This window comes from Neoarius graeffei, chromosome 14 (genome assembly GCF_027579695.1).
Source record: "Neoarius graeffei isolate fNeoGra1 chromosome 14, fNeoGra1.pri, whole genome shotgun sequence".
NCBI lineage: Eukaryota > Metazoa > Chordata > Actinopteri > Siluriformes > Ariidae > Neoarius > Neoarius graeffei.
Window position 1 is genome coordinate 4,853,875 of NC_083582.1, and position 16,196 is coordinate 4,870,070.

Below are 16,196 nucleotides of genomic sequence, written 5' to 3' on the forward strand. Positions count from 1 at the left end.
GTGGTTAGCGCTGTCGCCTCACAGCAAGAAGGTCCGGGTTCGAGCCCCGTGGCCGGCGAGGGCCTTTCTGTGCGGAGTTTGCATGTTCTCCCCGTGTCCGCGTGGGTTTCCTCCGGGTGCTCCGGTTTCCCCCACAGTCCAAAGACATGCAGGTTAGGTTAACTGGTGACTCTAAATTGAGCGTAGGTGTGAATGTGAGTGTGAATGGTTGTCTGTGTCTATGTGTCAGCCCTGTGATGACCTGGCGACTTGTCCAGGGTGTACCCCGCCTTTCGCCCATAGTCAGCTGGGATAGGCTCCAGCTCGCCTGCGACCCTGTAGAACAGGATAAAGCGGCTTGAGATAATGACATGAGATGAGATCTCCAGCATCTGGATCAAAGAAAAAAGAGACAACGTATATGTTTTTATGGCGGTAAGTTGTTATGTTCTGCGTAAACCCAAAGTGCTGAATTTACCTCATCAAACGCTTACAAAACCAACAGACATCTATTTTTTATGCTCTGGTTGGAATTAAGACATCGATTTATTTTATTTATTTCAGCTAAGTGTAAACTGCCGTTAGTGCTGTAACCACCGCTCCACAGAGATCGAATGGGATTTAACTAACTAGTGGTAGTTTTTGCTAACGTAGTTAGCTGAAAGTTATCACTAGCTATGTAGGGATAATGTTAGCTCTCTTGCGTCAAGTTAAAAGTGATGGGAGGCTCATGATTTTTTTATGAATTGTAATAGAGATTGTGGAACTTATCGTCTGATCTAATTCACATCCAGAGCACGACTACCTGTACTTGTGGAACCCAAGGGTGAAACAGTACACATTTCAGGATGTAAAAAAGAAAGAAAGCCTTTCAAGAGCTCTGCCACGCCCTTTTCCTCCTCAGCAGCATCTCATGGTCCATGTCCTTCTGTCTTTTTTGCTGAAATGAGAATGAAACAATGATGTTTTTGTGACGTATGTGTCAGTTATTAATTTTAGCATATGTGATTGAGGCTAGTCGCATTTTTAAAGAGATTTAAAAAGCTATTATTATTCACAGAATAATGTGACTTAGAAATGTTAAAATAATGGCAGATTATCTTTTGACCAGAGGATCTATTCAGTTTTGTTCTAGAACTGATTGATACTTGAGTGAAATAAAGGCTGAAGCTGAGACAAAAGTGACGCTGCAAATGTTTCAGTGTCCATCTTTGCGGTGTCTGTCGCCCTGGAAACAGATTTGCTCATATCTGATTGGTTGTTGCCAATTATCTGTTGCCTGAATTAGTTGCCCTGTGTCTCACCTGGTTGCCCGTTGCCGGCAACATTGCTCAAAAAGTTGCCCTATGTAGAATCCGATGAATGCAGCCTGTATTCTCAGTTAAATTGCTTACGAACTGGTTATCGCAGTGAGGTGGATCACATCGCACATGAAACTGCACAACTCGACCTTTCCAATAATACTTCATCCTTGTCTATGCGATGAAGTGTTAGCAAGAAAAATCATTTTCAATTTACTTCCGATTTAATCAGAGTTACAATCGACAATCGTCCATCTACACACACACACACACACACACACACACACACACACACACACACACACACACACACACACACACTCTACTCCTGTTTAAATTACTCATGAACTCATCGTTACGTAGATGGGTCTGTCTCAGAAACTGGGTACTGTGGGGGTTCCCCACTAAATATACTCACAGTCAATAAACTATCTGGTTTTGAATGGGGATGTTGGTTTTAATTTGAAATAAAATGATGAAAGAAATAACACAGATAAAACTAAATCTTTGATGTGAATATTCAGAATTTGGCAAAAATTCTGTAAATTTGTGGAAAAATGGCGGCTTGATCTGGGACATGATAAATGGTTGACTACCTCGTGTTCCCTTCAAAAGGTTGTAGTCCACTGAAAAGTCTACAGTTATCACTAATTGTATTTTAAGTTGTAACTTTATACACCTAAGGATCGGTGCGCTCACAGAATAATCATAACCGTAATAAAACATCATGCAAAATATTTGATCACCGTTGTAACTCCATTTTCCACAAACCCAAAACCAATACGATCGTGTGTTTTGATCTAAACGGAAAGCCTCAGGGTCGAGGTCACGACCTCACCAAAAGTAGGAACTTAAAATCACTACGCTGTATAAAAATGTAGTTATAAATCTGCGATTTTGTTTTTTAAAACGAAAGCTGAAAGTTAGGTATAGAATATGTTTCTTACAGAATATGTTACGATGGTAGCTGGTCTTGTATGAATTTCTGAGCTATAAAATGAGTCGTGGTCTATTTTTTACCGTAGCGTGTTATTTGTGTGCGGGGAAGGACACACATTAACAATTTACATATGTAGAATGGAATTTTCCACTCCAACAGTTAGAAGTTGATCGTGCTTCCATTTGTGGTCTTTCTGTTACGCGGGTGATCTGTTCGAACATTATCACTGAAAAGGTGAGTTTTGACAGTTTTATTTTGTTTTAGTCTTGCAGTATAAGGCCATAGAATGTTTCTTTGTCATCTTACTTTCATATTTCGTAGTGTTTGCGTATTTTTGGCCAATATTTTGCAACCATGGTCAATTTAGATCGAACTTTTGATAGAATCTACGGCCAGTCATTTTGCCCCACGCTCGCAGTAGTGATGTCCCGTTGCTCGCGCGCCGCAGCAGAGACCCGCGCGACCTTCAGCCGGTACAGTCGCTGTTCTTTTACCACCACCGTTATTCTCATCTTTCCTGTGTGTTCTTGATTTTTCCATTGTGTCCTATTTCGCCGTATCAAATCCCCAAACTGTATCATACTATTCATATTTAAGTGAATAATCAATTCAGTCACCATAACTTGGCGTTTTTAACCCAAGCAATCAAAAAGAGGAAATTTATTCAATATTTTCACTCCTCTGTGAAGGAGCGGCTTTAATTCTTCATGATGGAGTTATTTTATATGAAAATCAATTTTACGAAAGCATTTGAACGGGAATCAAAAAAATTTTCCACAGTGGAAGCCAGATAAAGCAAGATACTATCTTTATTCTTATTAAACATGACAAAAGAAACATTGAGTATAAGGTAAATGCAAAAAAAATAGTACAATTAGAAATTTATCTTTTGACCATAATGTCCCAAATGAGAGAGCAGTTTCTGAGACGGACCCGTATACAAAACACACATCACAACACGAGAAAGAGCAGAAATGGAGCTTTGTAATGATGCAAGTCACATTTGTATAAACTGAAGTGATCACGTGATGAAGACAGATCATCTGCAAACTAATAAATTTACTAATTTCTTCACCCATTTCCTGATTGAATTAATCACAAAGTCACAATCGTTTCACAATATATCTCATCTCATTATCTGTAGCCGCTTTATCCTGTTCTACAGGGTCGCAGGCAAGCTGGAGCCTATCCCAGCTGACTACGGGCGAAAGGCGGGGTTCACCCTGGACAAGTCGCCAGGTCATCACAGGGCTGACACATAGACACAGACAACCATTCACACTCACATTCACACCTACGCTCAATTTAGAGTCACCAGTTAACCTAACCTGCATGTCTTTGGACTGTGGAGGAAACCGGAGCACCCGGAGGAAACCCACGCGGACACGGGGAGAACATGCAAACTCCGCACAGAAAGGCCCTCGCCGACCACGGGGTTCAAACCCGGACCTTCTTGCTGTGAGGCGACAGCGCTAACCACTACACCACCGTGCCGCCCCACCATATCCTGTTTTAAAATTTATTGACTAACTCCTTCATGATAATAAACTTCAAAAATTAAATCCAGAACTAATTAACAGCTTTCAACTGAACCAAGTAATTATTTTTTTGTCAAGTCGCTACATATCCACGCCACGGCATTTTCCCCCAAAATGCTACATATCCCTGTCTATTTAAAGTGCATTTAACCGTGTTCTTTCATGACAGATTATTTTATTTTATAGATTATTTTTTAAAGATTATTTTATCGATATTATTCATAATTCAGCGTGAAACTGTCCAATAAATGTGAGAAGTGATGACGTGATTTCCTGCTTCATGGGCGCAGCCATCTTAGAAGACTTCACGCCAATGGTGGCCTCTGTTTGGCCAAATGTCTGGTTTTGAGAAAAATCGGTGATGACGCTTGCTGCGTTTTGGACTGAAAGGCCGTAATGAAGTGTGTAAATCAATGGCAGATATCGTGTTTTGATGAAAACTGAATATGGTATGAGTAAGATATGATAATTGCTGATGGTTTGGTGGCGGGATTTTCAATTTTTCAAATTTGGCATTTATCGCGTTTTGGAACCAAACTCTTCAATTGTTTCTCTTTGTGACAAAGCATTGACTTTTTTCCATTAGACACTAAGCATGTATATCTGCATAGACTTTCATATTCCCATCATCATGGTTCTGATATTTCCAGATTCCCGACAATCTCCAGTGCGCAGTTATGAAAAGATTTCACTCCTGCCAGAATTTTATTGTGAGGTACATGTAAAAACATAACAATTTCATGAGAAGATTTTTTTTCTCTTGATATAAAGGTGAATATTTAAAAAATGTGCAAGTATTATCAGAGTAAATGATGGAAGTTTTGGATAGACTAGACTGTTCTGAAAAAAAAAAAAGATATAGCATGTAGCCTTTATAATGACCAAGATAAGATATTAAAAGTAAAGGCAGTGAAATCACCCTGAAAATCGCCTCGGGTTCACTGGGGCAAGAGGAGTTTTAAGCTCCACATTGAAATGATTTAAAATCAACTGCGAATAGGCCACGCCTCCAAGGTTGCCAGATTTTTTTTCTTGAGTACGTGTCTAATTGTAGTTGAGTATTTCTACTCAACTGAAGAAACCATGATTGCACTAAAAAATGACTTAATGATACAGGACTGGAATGTAGTTTATAAAGAAAAAGATGTTGATAAAGCATATGAGGAATTTTTAATAATATTCAATCAACTACATAATAAAAATTGTCCTATAAAGAAATACAGTAATATACATAAATATACAAATAGTCCGTGGGTCACCAAGGGGCTACAAAATGCCTGCAAAAAGAAAAATATATTATACAGACAATTCTTAAAGCATTGAACTATAGAGGCAGAGGACAAATATAAAAAATATAAAAATAAATTAACTAATATTATGAGGATATGTAAGAAAGACTATTATAATAAATTAGTGGAGAAAAATAAAAACAATATTAAAGGTATATGGACTGTACTAAATGGTATTGTGAGAAATGGATCCAAAAACTACAAATTACCCGGAGTACTACACTGAAAATGACGAGACCATAAATAATATGGAGGATGTGGTGAATGGTTTTAACCAATTCTTTGTAAATGTGGGACCAGATTTAGCGGCAAAAATAAAGGAACCCGAGACAACACAGTGTGGGGACATAGAAGATATGGGGGACAGAAATCCAAGTACAATTTTTCTAACTGCAAATGATGATGAAGAAATTATGCAAATTGTAAGAAAATGTAAAAACAAAACCTCTCCAGACTGGAATGATATAGACATGTTAACAGTAAAGACAGTTATTGAGGGAATTGTGAAACCACTCACCCACATCTGCAGTTTATCTTTTCAACCAGGTACATTTCCAGACAAAATGAAAATTGCAAAAGTGATACCATTGTTTAAAACCGGAGATAGACACCATTTCACAAACTACAGGCCTGTTTCTTTACTCCCCCAATTCTCCAAAATACTCAAAAAACTTTTTTCAGATAGACTGGACAAATTCATTGAAAAACACAACCTTCTTACAGACAGTCAATATGGATTCAGAACGGACAGATCAACATCAATGGCACTAATGGAACTAATAGAAGAAATCACAAACTGTATAGACAATAAAAAATAGCAATTGGAGTATTTGTGGACCTAAAAAAAAGCATTCGATACCATTGATCACAGTATATTATTAAGTAAACTAGAAAAGTATGGTGTTAGGGGAGTTGGGTGGAGTTGGCTGTCGAGCTATCTAAGAAACAGGCAACAGTTTGTGCAGATAGGTGACCATAAATCTGATTTCATGAACATTACATGCAGGGTACCACAGGGGTCAATATTAGGTCCGAAATTATTCATATTATATATCAATGACATATGTAGAGTTTCGCAAGTACTGAAATTTGTTTTGTTTGCAGACGGCACCAATATTTTTTGTTCCGGTGAGAATTTGCAGCACACTTTGGAGACAATCACGACTGAAATAAATAAACTAAAGCTATGGTTTGACAAAAATAAATTATCATTAAATCTAAGCAACATAAAGATCATGTTGTCTGGGAGACACAAAATAGATTGTAATGTAGAATTGATAATATACAATACTACGATAGAAATGGTACAGGAAATTAAATTTCTTGGTGTGATTTTGGATCATAAAGTCTGCTGGAAACCTCATGTAGGATATGTACGAGCAAAACTGGCAAAGTGCTCGGCAATTCTGTGGAAAACAAAACATATTCTTGGTTGCAAATCTTTGCGTACTCTATATTACTCGTTATTTTTGCCATATCTGACTTACTGTGTCGAAGTCTGGGGAAACACCTACAAAACCACTCTGCAGCCGATATGTACAATACAGAAAAGAGCAATAAGGACAATAAACAAAACAGGATACAGAGATCACACAAACCCACTATTCATAAAATCACACATGTTGAAATTTATGGATCTGGTCAAATTCAGAACAGCACAAATAATGTACAAAGCGAGAAATAATCTATTGCCAAAAAATATACAAGGAATGTTTAGTGAGAGAGAGGGGGGATATAATCTAAGGGGAGACCTAAATTTTAAAAAAACAAAGGTTCGAACAAATATGAAAAGCATGTGCGTACTGAGCTGTGGGGTGACTTTATGGAACAGACTGGAGACAGAAATAAAACAAAGTGCAAATATAAATCTGTTTAAAAAAAGGTACAAAAAATATTTTTAAACAAGTATATAGAAGAGGAAGTATGTTAACGGAGGATGATGAGGGATAAATCTATAAATAGAATAGGGCTGATTGTTATATTAGAACTAACTTAGTATATGGTATATATTTATTTATGGGGATAGTTTATATATTTATATTTACAGGGATAGGTATGTAGTATATATTTATTTTTGTAATTATATATTTATATAGATATTCATAAAGTGTATATATGGTATATATTTTTATAGTTGTATAATGTAGTTTGGATTTCGGGGTAGTTAAAAAGGGGTGGGAAATTAAAGTATTGTACTTCTTCCGACTCCTTTTTCGAACAATGTGCGGTGTTTTGTAATGTCTTAGCTCTTTATGTTATTTTATTTTTTTATTTCTCGTTTTCTTTCTTTTGTATGTACAAATAGTTATATAAATTTTTTTATATATGTTCGAAATAAATAAATTCATTCATTCATTCATTCATTCATTCAGTATATTTCCACTATATAGTATTGCTACATGAAAAGTCCTCATTGTAATCATCACAAAACAAAATGGCTTCCACACTCATTGTTCATCCACCAATAGAATAGCACTTGATCCAGCGCATCCTATTGTATTGTTTTGTTTTTTTATATTTTGCTCCAGTGTTTACTCATGAACACAACTTAATGAAGCCCCTAGAGACGAACTCGAGGTCGTGAAATTGTAATATGTGTTTGTGTGTAACGCTTACAGAGAAACTTTAACTTCTTTCATCATTTTATCTTTCAGAATAGTACTCCATAGTGTATTCCATAGTGTACTTACAGCCAAAACATAGTTAAACCTGACAGTTTAGTAAAACTTGACCAACAAAATAAATGGATGTGTGTACGGAGGAGAAAACAGATCTTTCCAAACAGGTAAAACACACCAAACCAGGCTTCCTGCTTGTGCATTAGTGTGAGGAACGACACTGGTGATGTGGCTGTGAGTGAATTGAAATAATAAACCAAACCTCACAGGTTTAGAGTTGTTTCCTTTTGTCCATCAGAACCAGAAGCCCCAGTAAACTGATGAAGAGGTCGAGTGTGAGCGATCTCTCGGCTCCACAAAGACTTTCCTGGAATTGTTCTTCTCAGATCCTGAGCATGCTGTCGTCCTCCGCGATCAATCTTCAGAGGTGAGATCAGGACCATACACACTGTCTCACACTTGCTAACTCTGAAGAAAACCACCAGGTTGTTAAAAAGTCCAATTTTGGCTGAACCAGAGTCAGAGCTATGTTTGACCTCGTACAGTCTCCTGATCTTCTCCGTGTAGGCTTGTGAGAAACTTGGATGTGGAGGTTTTCACATTCAGAGGTTACGGCAAAGAGTTCATCAAGAAGCAGAAGATGAGTCCTGACGCTTACATCCAGGTGGCACTACAGCTGGCCTTCTACAGGTAAAATATCCAAACAATAAACTCTAAACTCCTCCCTCTTTTCCCTCTGAAACCTTTTATGGATCTGGGGTGTTCTTCATGCTTATCTTCTTTAAGTTAAAGGATAATCTGAGTTTATATGGTATTAATGGTCTTGAACTGTGATTGTAATCTTTAAAAAGCCAATAAAGACATTGTGCGTGTTTTCTTTCCTCAGATGCACCAAGAGGTCGGTCTCCACCTACGAGAGCGCCTCCACCCGCCGTTTCCGTGAAGGCCGCGTCGACAACATCCGCTCATCCACTGCCGAGGCACTGCACTTCTCCAAAGCCATGACAGATGAGGGAGTGTGTGTGCAGGTGCCTCATTTTTCTTCCTTATCCCCCCATTACTGCTCCTCGCTTCTAATTCCGTCCATCACGGTGCGCAGTTAAACGAGTCCCACCGGCCTCTGTCTCCTCCGCTAAGACCAGCCACTAATCACGTTAGAGATCAGAGCGGCACACCATGTAACACACACTGCACATAATGGCCTTTCACTGTCTATCGATGGCGACGAGGCATCATGCAGTGATCTGGGATTTAAACCCATAATCCTGCAGCGTGACGCTAAACAGAAGCACTGTCCCTGCTCCAGTCCCACTTCAGCGCTCTGTCTCTACACACATACTCTCTCGAACAAACGTCAGTCTTTTAAACTTTATACTTTACCAGAACCTATAACCACAACAACTCACCAACAATTACAATTTTTTTTAATCTGTTTGTAGTTGCATTTAATGTTGTAGAACTTCCAAGTTCCTGTTCTCACTTGTTATAGCAGCTATAAACAGTCGTTCCCTCACCGGACCCTTTTCTCATTCTCTCACGCAGAATCGTAAACTCCTCTGTCCTGAAAACGTCAGAAAATTCAAAGTTACACCTTTACCTCTGATTATTACAAAGGATATTATGCGGTTGCATGAAGATCTGAAGTTTATCTTCGAGTGGTGAATGTATATATCACGAGTGAGTGAGTGAACAAGTGAAAATATTTTCAACACAAGAAGATAAACTTCACGTCTTCATGCCACCATGTAATCTTCTTTATATTATATGGACACATCCAGAAAAAAAAAAAAAACAAGTTAATCAAAAAAAATTTCATTTTGAACCGGTTTGCCATTTTGCCAACGTGTGTCCAGTCAGCAGGAAAACACTGGGAGTGACATCATCGGAGTGAAATATCAGGAATTATTATCCATACAGGACACTTTTTTGATGGAATAAAAATGTGTTCTTTTCCCTTCTAGCGGGTTTCATTCATTTGGTTTGATAGCATGCAATATTGTTAGCATATCGCTTATCCTACTGTACGTGTATTATGTCGTTCTACCCAATGGAGAATGAGCGTTGAATATGGTTTATGATATTGCACGGTTGTCAAGACAACATGACGTCACACTTCGGAGATGTTAAACTTCCACGCTAGTGAGTGAGCGACTGTGACAATTTGTAAACGAACATGGCTGCCAGGTTTGCGTCATTAAAAGTGGAAGATTTTGAGAGAATTTTGGCTGCCAGTTCGCTCCGTTGTGTGTAGCTGTCGATGTTGATTTTAAAAGTAACTAAGTAAATTACACAGGGAAATGAATACTTAAGTCTGAGTGAAAAATGCTGTGGAGACAGAAATCTTAGTTTCTTGGTTGTTAGCCTGTGCTACTTGCTCTTCATAGCATTGGCATTTGCTAACACTACTGATGAACGCTACACCAGCTGGAAGGTAACTGGACTGCTGCGCTAACAGTGTCAAGTTGCGGGTAAGCTAGCGTTGGCCTTCGAATATGCTGATATGAACAGAGTATGTATGTATAATAATAATAATAATAATAATAATAGCTTGCTTTTTTCATGGTCTTTTAGATATATTCCATTCAGCTACTCGTCTTCAACTCGTTCAGTATCATGCTCGCTGAATGGAATATATCTGATAGACCACTCAACACCAGCCAATATTATTTAAATATGTCACTCAGATCCGCGATGTATTTCATATGAAATTTGCAAGTTTTTCAACACGAGAAGATAAACTTCATATCTCCGAGCCAACGCGTGATTTTCTTTTTATTATATTGACACATTCACAAACAAAAAGTCCCCAAATTTATCAAAACAACTCACTCATCGATTTCCTCATGAGTGACAGATAGAGATTTATGTCATGGTTTTGGTTCTCCATGTCCCGGATGGGAAAATCACTGTAATCAACAATTTCTGATTAATCACAATCATCAGCGCTGATATGAAGCCGTATTTATATAACTGAATCCAGTCCTCTCATAAATTCCTGCTGTAACTGATCAGTTATATTTGATTCATTTCTGTAAATGGTTGATGTTTACGTTTCCTCAATGGAAGCATGAATCCTATCGTATTACAGGACATGCGGTTTAAAAACCACAAATTAAATAATTTTTTTAAAAACCCTCAAGATGTGTATTGATGTTTTTTTCTTTCAGGACTCTGAGAAGATGGAGAGGTTGAGGAAGGCTGTAGACATTCAGACCCAATACACAAAGATGGTATGCAGTGATGTTCCTGTACAACGGAGCACATCATTATTATTTTCTGTTCATCTCCATGTAGCATAAACAGGCTAATCTTTAAACTAGCGTTATATTAAACAGCACTTTAAGTTTCAGTAGCGTACTCGTACACTCACTCTTCTCTCTGATCCCGTTAAGGCCATTACAGGATTGGGAATAGATAATCACCTGCTCGGGCTTCAGGAGATTGCCAAGGAGGTGAAGATGGAAACTCCAGACATTTTCACAGATGAGACGTACCTCCTCAGCAACCAGTTTATCCTCTCTACTAGTCAGGTACGGGCGTGGTTCAGCCTCAGAGGCTCCACCAGTGAGATACAGGCTGTCTGATGTTTTGCACACTTTTCTGGCCACAAGCTTCAGGATCATGAAGGTTGAAAACTGGTTATTTAAGAGTTTTGTTTCAAACACTTATTGGTGATTAATGCCGCATTCAAACTAGCAAGCGACAAAGTGACAGCTGGTCATTCATTTGGTACGCTAACTGTTAGTGTTTAGCTCACCAGTCTCTAAAGTGTAGAACAAAAATATCAGTTGCCCCTAGTGGTCAAAGTTTGTACAACATACTACTTATTAGCCAATTCACTTCTGATAGTGGGCGGCACGGTGGTGTAGTGGTTAGCGCTGTCGCCTCACAGCAAGAAGGTCCGGGTTCGAGCCCCGTGGCCAGCGAGGGCCTTTCTGTGTGGAGTTTGCATGTTCTCCCCGTGTCCGCGTGGGTTTCCTCCGGGTGCTCCGGTTTCCCCCACAGTCCAAAGACATGCAGGTTAGATTAACTGGTGACTCTAAATTGACCGTAGGTGTGAATGGTTGTCTGTGTCTACGTGTCAGCCCTGTGATGACCTGGTGACTTGTCCAGGGTGTATCCCACCTCTCGCCTGTAGATAGCTGTTTAATCAGTTTTTATGTGTAATACAGGGCGGCACGGTGGTGTAGTGGTTAGCGCTGTCGCCTCACAGCAAGAAGGTCCAGGTTCGAGCCCCATGGCCGGTGAAGGCCTTTCTGTGTGGAGTTTGCATGTTCTCCCTGTGTCCGTGTGGGTTTCCTCCGGGTGCTCCGGTTTCCCCCACAGTCCAGAGACATGCAGGTTAGGTTAACTGGTGACTCTAAATTGACCGTAGGTGTGAATGTGAGTGTGAACGGTTGTCTGTGTCTATGTGTCAGCCCTGTGATGACCTGGCGACTTGTCCAGGGTGTACCCCGCCTTTCGCCCGTAGTCAGCTGGGATAGGCTCCAGCTTGCCTGCGACCCTGTAGAACAGGATAAAGCGGCTAGAGATAATGAGATGAGATGAGATGTGTAATACAGTGTTGAACTTGAATCAGTAAACTTCAAGTTTGAGTCCAGTCTTGAGTCCTCAGTGTTCAAGTCCAAGTCATTAAAGAAAATTTCAAGTTGAGTCCATTATTGATCCAAGTCAAGTCTGAGAACAAAACTCCATCCACACCATGTGACGGTGTCTGTTGCTGCCTTTATGTGAAAGCATCTCTGCTACTGTGTTGGACTAACGTTACTGCTCCACTGCCCCATTTTAGTTAACAGGCTACAGATAAAAAGCTTCTTCATCGCTCAGCAAGCCCTGCCCACTATCAACAAAGCAATGAACATAGCATGTCACTTCCTTCTCTGGGTGGAGTCTTACCAAATGATGATTGAAGTTCGAGGCATTTTTTTCCCACTGCACGAGAAGTCTACATAAGCAAAGCAGACAATCCTAGTGGCATTCTCTCCAGGTGTTTTAGCACCATTAACGTTAGTTTGTTCCTGAACATGACATATGAACAGGTGAATGTGCATTCTCTTGCACGAAATTAGTATAAAAATTAATGTATAAATATCTTACGCCAAATTATTATGGCATGTTACAAAAAATAAAGAAAAAAATCAGAGTCCTCGTCTCCAGTTTACAAGTCTGAGTCCAAGTCATCAGTGCTCAAGTCCAAGTCTCCTCTCATCTTATTATCTGTAGCTGCTTTATCCTGTTCTACAGGGTCGCAGGCAAGCTGGATCCTATCCCAGCTGACTACGGGCGAAAGGTGGGGTACACCCTGGACAAGTCGCCAGGTCATCACAGGGCTGACACATAGACACAGACAACCATTCACACTCACATTCACACCTACGCTCAATTTAGAGTCACCAGTTAACCTAACCTGCATGTCTTTGGACTGTGGGGGAAACCGGAGCACCCGGAGGAAACCCACGCGGACACGGGGAGAACATGCAAACTCCACACAGAAGGCCCTCGCCGGCTACGGGGCTCGAACCCGGACCTTCTTGCTGTGAGGCGACAGCGCTAACCACTACACCACCGTGCCACCCAAGTCCAAGTCAAGTAACAAATGTTTAAAATTAGGGCACTAGTCAGACTCAAATACTACAAGCCTGGTGTAACACCAACTTTGACTTCTAGGGCAGCTGTTTCTTCTTTTTTCTGTTACCCTTTGGAGACTGGTGGGAAAAATTGCATTCATACAATTAGCATTTATACCAATTCAGACCACAAAGTGTGAAAAAAAGGTTGTATGGAGAACTACGCTCATTGCCTAGTCATTAATAATTATTAATTAGAGGAGCACTCGGAGAGCGCAGACTTCCACCAAGGACAACAGTCGACTCTTTTATGATATGCAAATCTGCAACTGCAACCACTGTACAGTATATGTGGATATATTTCCAGAAGTATTAGAATTATATGCCTACAACAGGAATTCTGTATCCTAGAGGATTACTGATACCCATGAATGTGGATTGTGATAAGGAGGCCATCGTGTTTCTACATTGGCTATGTTTTTTCACTATTGAACTTTACTGCCATCAACTGGATTTTAACATGTATGGCATTGTTGAGCGCAGACTTCCACGAAGGAAGTCATAAATGTCGTATCTCGCAATGTTAGTGAAAGTGAAACTAAATTTATTGACCTGCCCCAAGAGTCAGATCTGCTCTAAAATTTTAATGGGTTCTTCTTCAGCCCTTCCACCTACTTTCATGAAAATCGCTTCGGTAGGCTTTGTTCAATTCTGTTTACAGCCAGACCAACAAACAGATAGACAAACAAACAGCACTAAAACCATCGCCTCCTTGGAGTAGGGGGTAGGGGTGGGGGTGGGGGTTATTACATCGCAGGTTTTTCACCTGTCTCCAAAAAAATAAGAATCCCCTAGTGGTCAAAGATAATAAAACATTCAATTTCACATTTTTTTCATACTTTACCCTTCCATCGCAACAGTAAAAAGGGGCAAAGGATTTAAAAAAAAAAACACTCAAATGTAAAAAAAGAAAAAATCAGCTCTTTATTTTATGGAGCACTTGCATGTGACGTCACAGCCGATCCAGATTGTGACAGACGCCATCGTGTCGGTCAAACGCCATATTCCGCCTTCTACTTCTACTTCTGGTTCTACTTCTGCTGTTTCTTCTACCTTTTCTTCTGGAAAACCCTACTATATACAATTCTACTACAACGGCTGCGGCTACAAGCTCTCCCTACCTGTGCACGTTTTTTATGTTTTTTGTGTGTATTTTTGCGTGTTGTTCGTCTGTACCGGACTTCAATATCCACTACAACTGTATGGACTTACTGGACATTGGTTTCCAGCAGAAAATGACAGTTTGTAGCGATTTCCATCGCATGCACAACATTCCGGACGAGAAAAAAAAAAAACATTCCGGACGAGATAGCGAGACCAGCGGGGTCTCTGTGGATTGTTATTGGAAGCAAAGCTAAGGAGGCGGCGCCGGGAGCAAAAGCGAGGCTGCAGGCAGAGCCGGCCTGTTGACTAAGCTCAGAAAACAGCCACTCAAACCTCCACTGCTAAGCCTCTACCTCTCCAACGCCAGGTAAACAAGACGGACGATTTGAAATTACAGCTGGAATTACCTTATTCTATTCTATAATCGGCTGGTCAGTGCTATACTCAATACTTAAGTGACTTACCCATCCAATGAGGATTGTTATTTTCTTGTTTACAAGATGCCACATCTGAGTCGCTGACAAATCCTGAATTTCTGTAAAGATAACTGTCCAGAGATTTATAAGCACGCAGTGCTTCACCACTGAACAGCGAGGGAAAGTTGATGAGGTAATTATACACGTCCAGGTATTCCACCTCTGGCAGTTCCATATCCACTGACACGGTCGTGAAAACTCTGTCTGGAAAGCCATAAGGGTCAATAATCTGTAGATCGTTTATTTTAGACATATATCTAGTTATCTGTTCATTAAAAAAATGAGCCGTGTAGTCCGTCGGTTGAAATTGATCCATTCTGTACACGAGTGCAGCAGTATTCAGCTGTGCTGTTGACCGACAAGATGGTGGCTGTGTACTTTCCGGTCACGTGACTGCAAGATCTCTATAGAAATAAAGATTTCCCCTTCAGAGCTTCCGTTCTCCGTCTAAATGATGGTGAGTAACAACAAACTTTCTCCTCTTCTCTGTAGGTTCCTACAACAGTAGACATGTTCTGCTGTTATGGCCCGGTGGTTGCTAATGGTTACGGGGCATGTTATAACCCTCAGGCTGAACACATCCTGTTCTGCGTGTCCAGTTTCCGTGAGTGTGTGTCCACGTCATCTCTGCTGCTGGTGAAGGCTCTAGATCAAACCCTTATTGACATGAGGGAGCTGTGCAATAGGTGTTCAACTGACAGTCAGAAAGAGGGTGGGGCTAAGCCAGCCACGCCAAAGAAGTAAGTCATGATAAGCTGACAGGCTATCTTCAGATATCACTAATGTCTTTGGTATGGTTTAATTTAAAAGGTCAAAATATGATGTATCGCCCATTTTCTGCTGGATAGCTTGTGATCAATTCTCAGTCATGGACAACTGATGATTATAACACATTATAGTCCGAGTCATTCTGGTTTTATCTGCCAATAATTGGTTGTATACGATAAATCACGCCAAATTATAATCACAGACACTTGAACATCTCGCTGCTGATGTTGCACCATCGAAGGCTGGTTTTATTCTGTCAGATTCTCAGGCCAATGTTGCTGTTGTAGACGATATTTCCACACCACAAAATATTTATTCAGTCATGAGTTGAGATGGGTGTTTTTAGCACACATACTGCGATGGCTGAGTTTGTGTCACTGCAAACAAAGACAGCCAGTGACAAAGTTGTGTCAGTGTGAGCGCTGTTTCGATGCTGATCTAAAACCCACCAATAGGAGGACAGCACAGGAACTCATGGGACACTGACAAATATGGTCATGGCAAAATGTAAACAAAACAGCTAATGGACAAAAAACCTCCCTGTATTACCTTCAAC

The 16,196-nt window shown here is 40.1% G+C and overlaps 1 protein-coding gene across 1 annotated transcript in view; it reads left to right on the forward strand.

The window, feature by feature from the left end:
- Window positions 1-15,737, forward strand: part of LOC132898657 (choline O-acetyltransferase-like) — a 64,850-nt gene extending 49,113 nt beyond the window's left edge. The window contains exons 10-15 of the mRNA XM_060940373.1: window positions 7,964-8,092; window positions 8,233-8,355; window positions 8,552-8,693; window positions 10,833-10,895; window positions 11,058-11,195; window positions 15,365-15,737. Coding sequence (XP_060796356.1) covers window positions 7,964-8,092; window positions 8,233-8,355; window positions 8,552-8,693; window positions 10,833-10,895; window positions 11,058-11,195; window positions 15,365-15,616 — 847 coding nt within the window. The 3' untranslated portion in view covers window positions 15,617-15,737. The remainder of the gene's footprint in view (window positions 1-7,963; window positions 8,093-8,232; window positions 8,356-8,551; window positions 8,694-10,832; window positions 10,896-11,057; window positions 11,196-15,364) is intronic.
- Window positions 15,738-16,196: the final 459 nt, after the last annotated feature.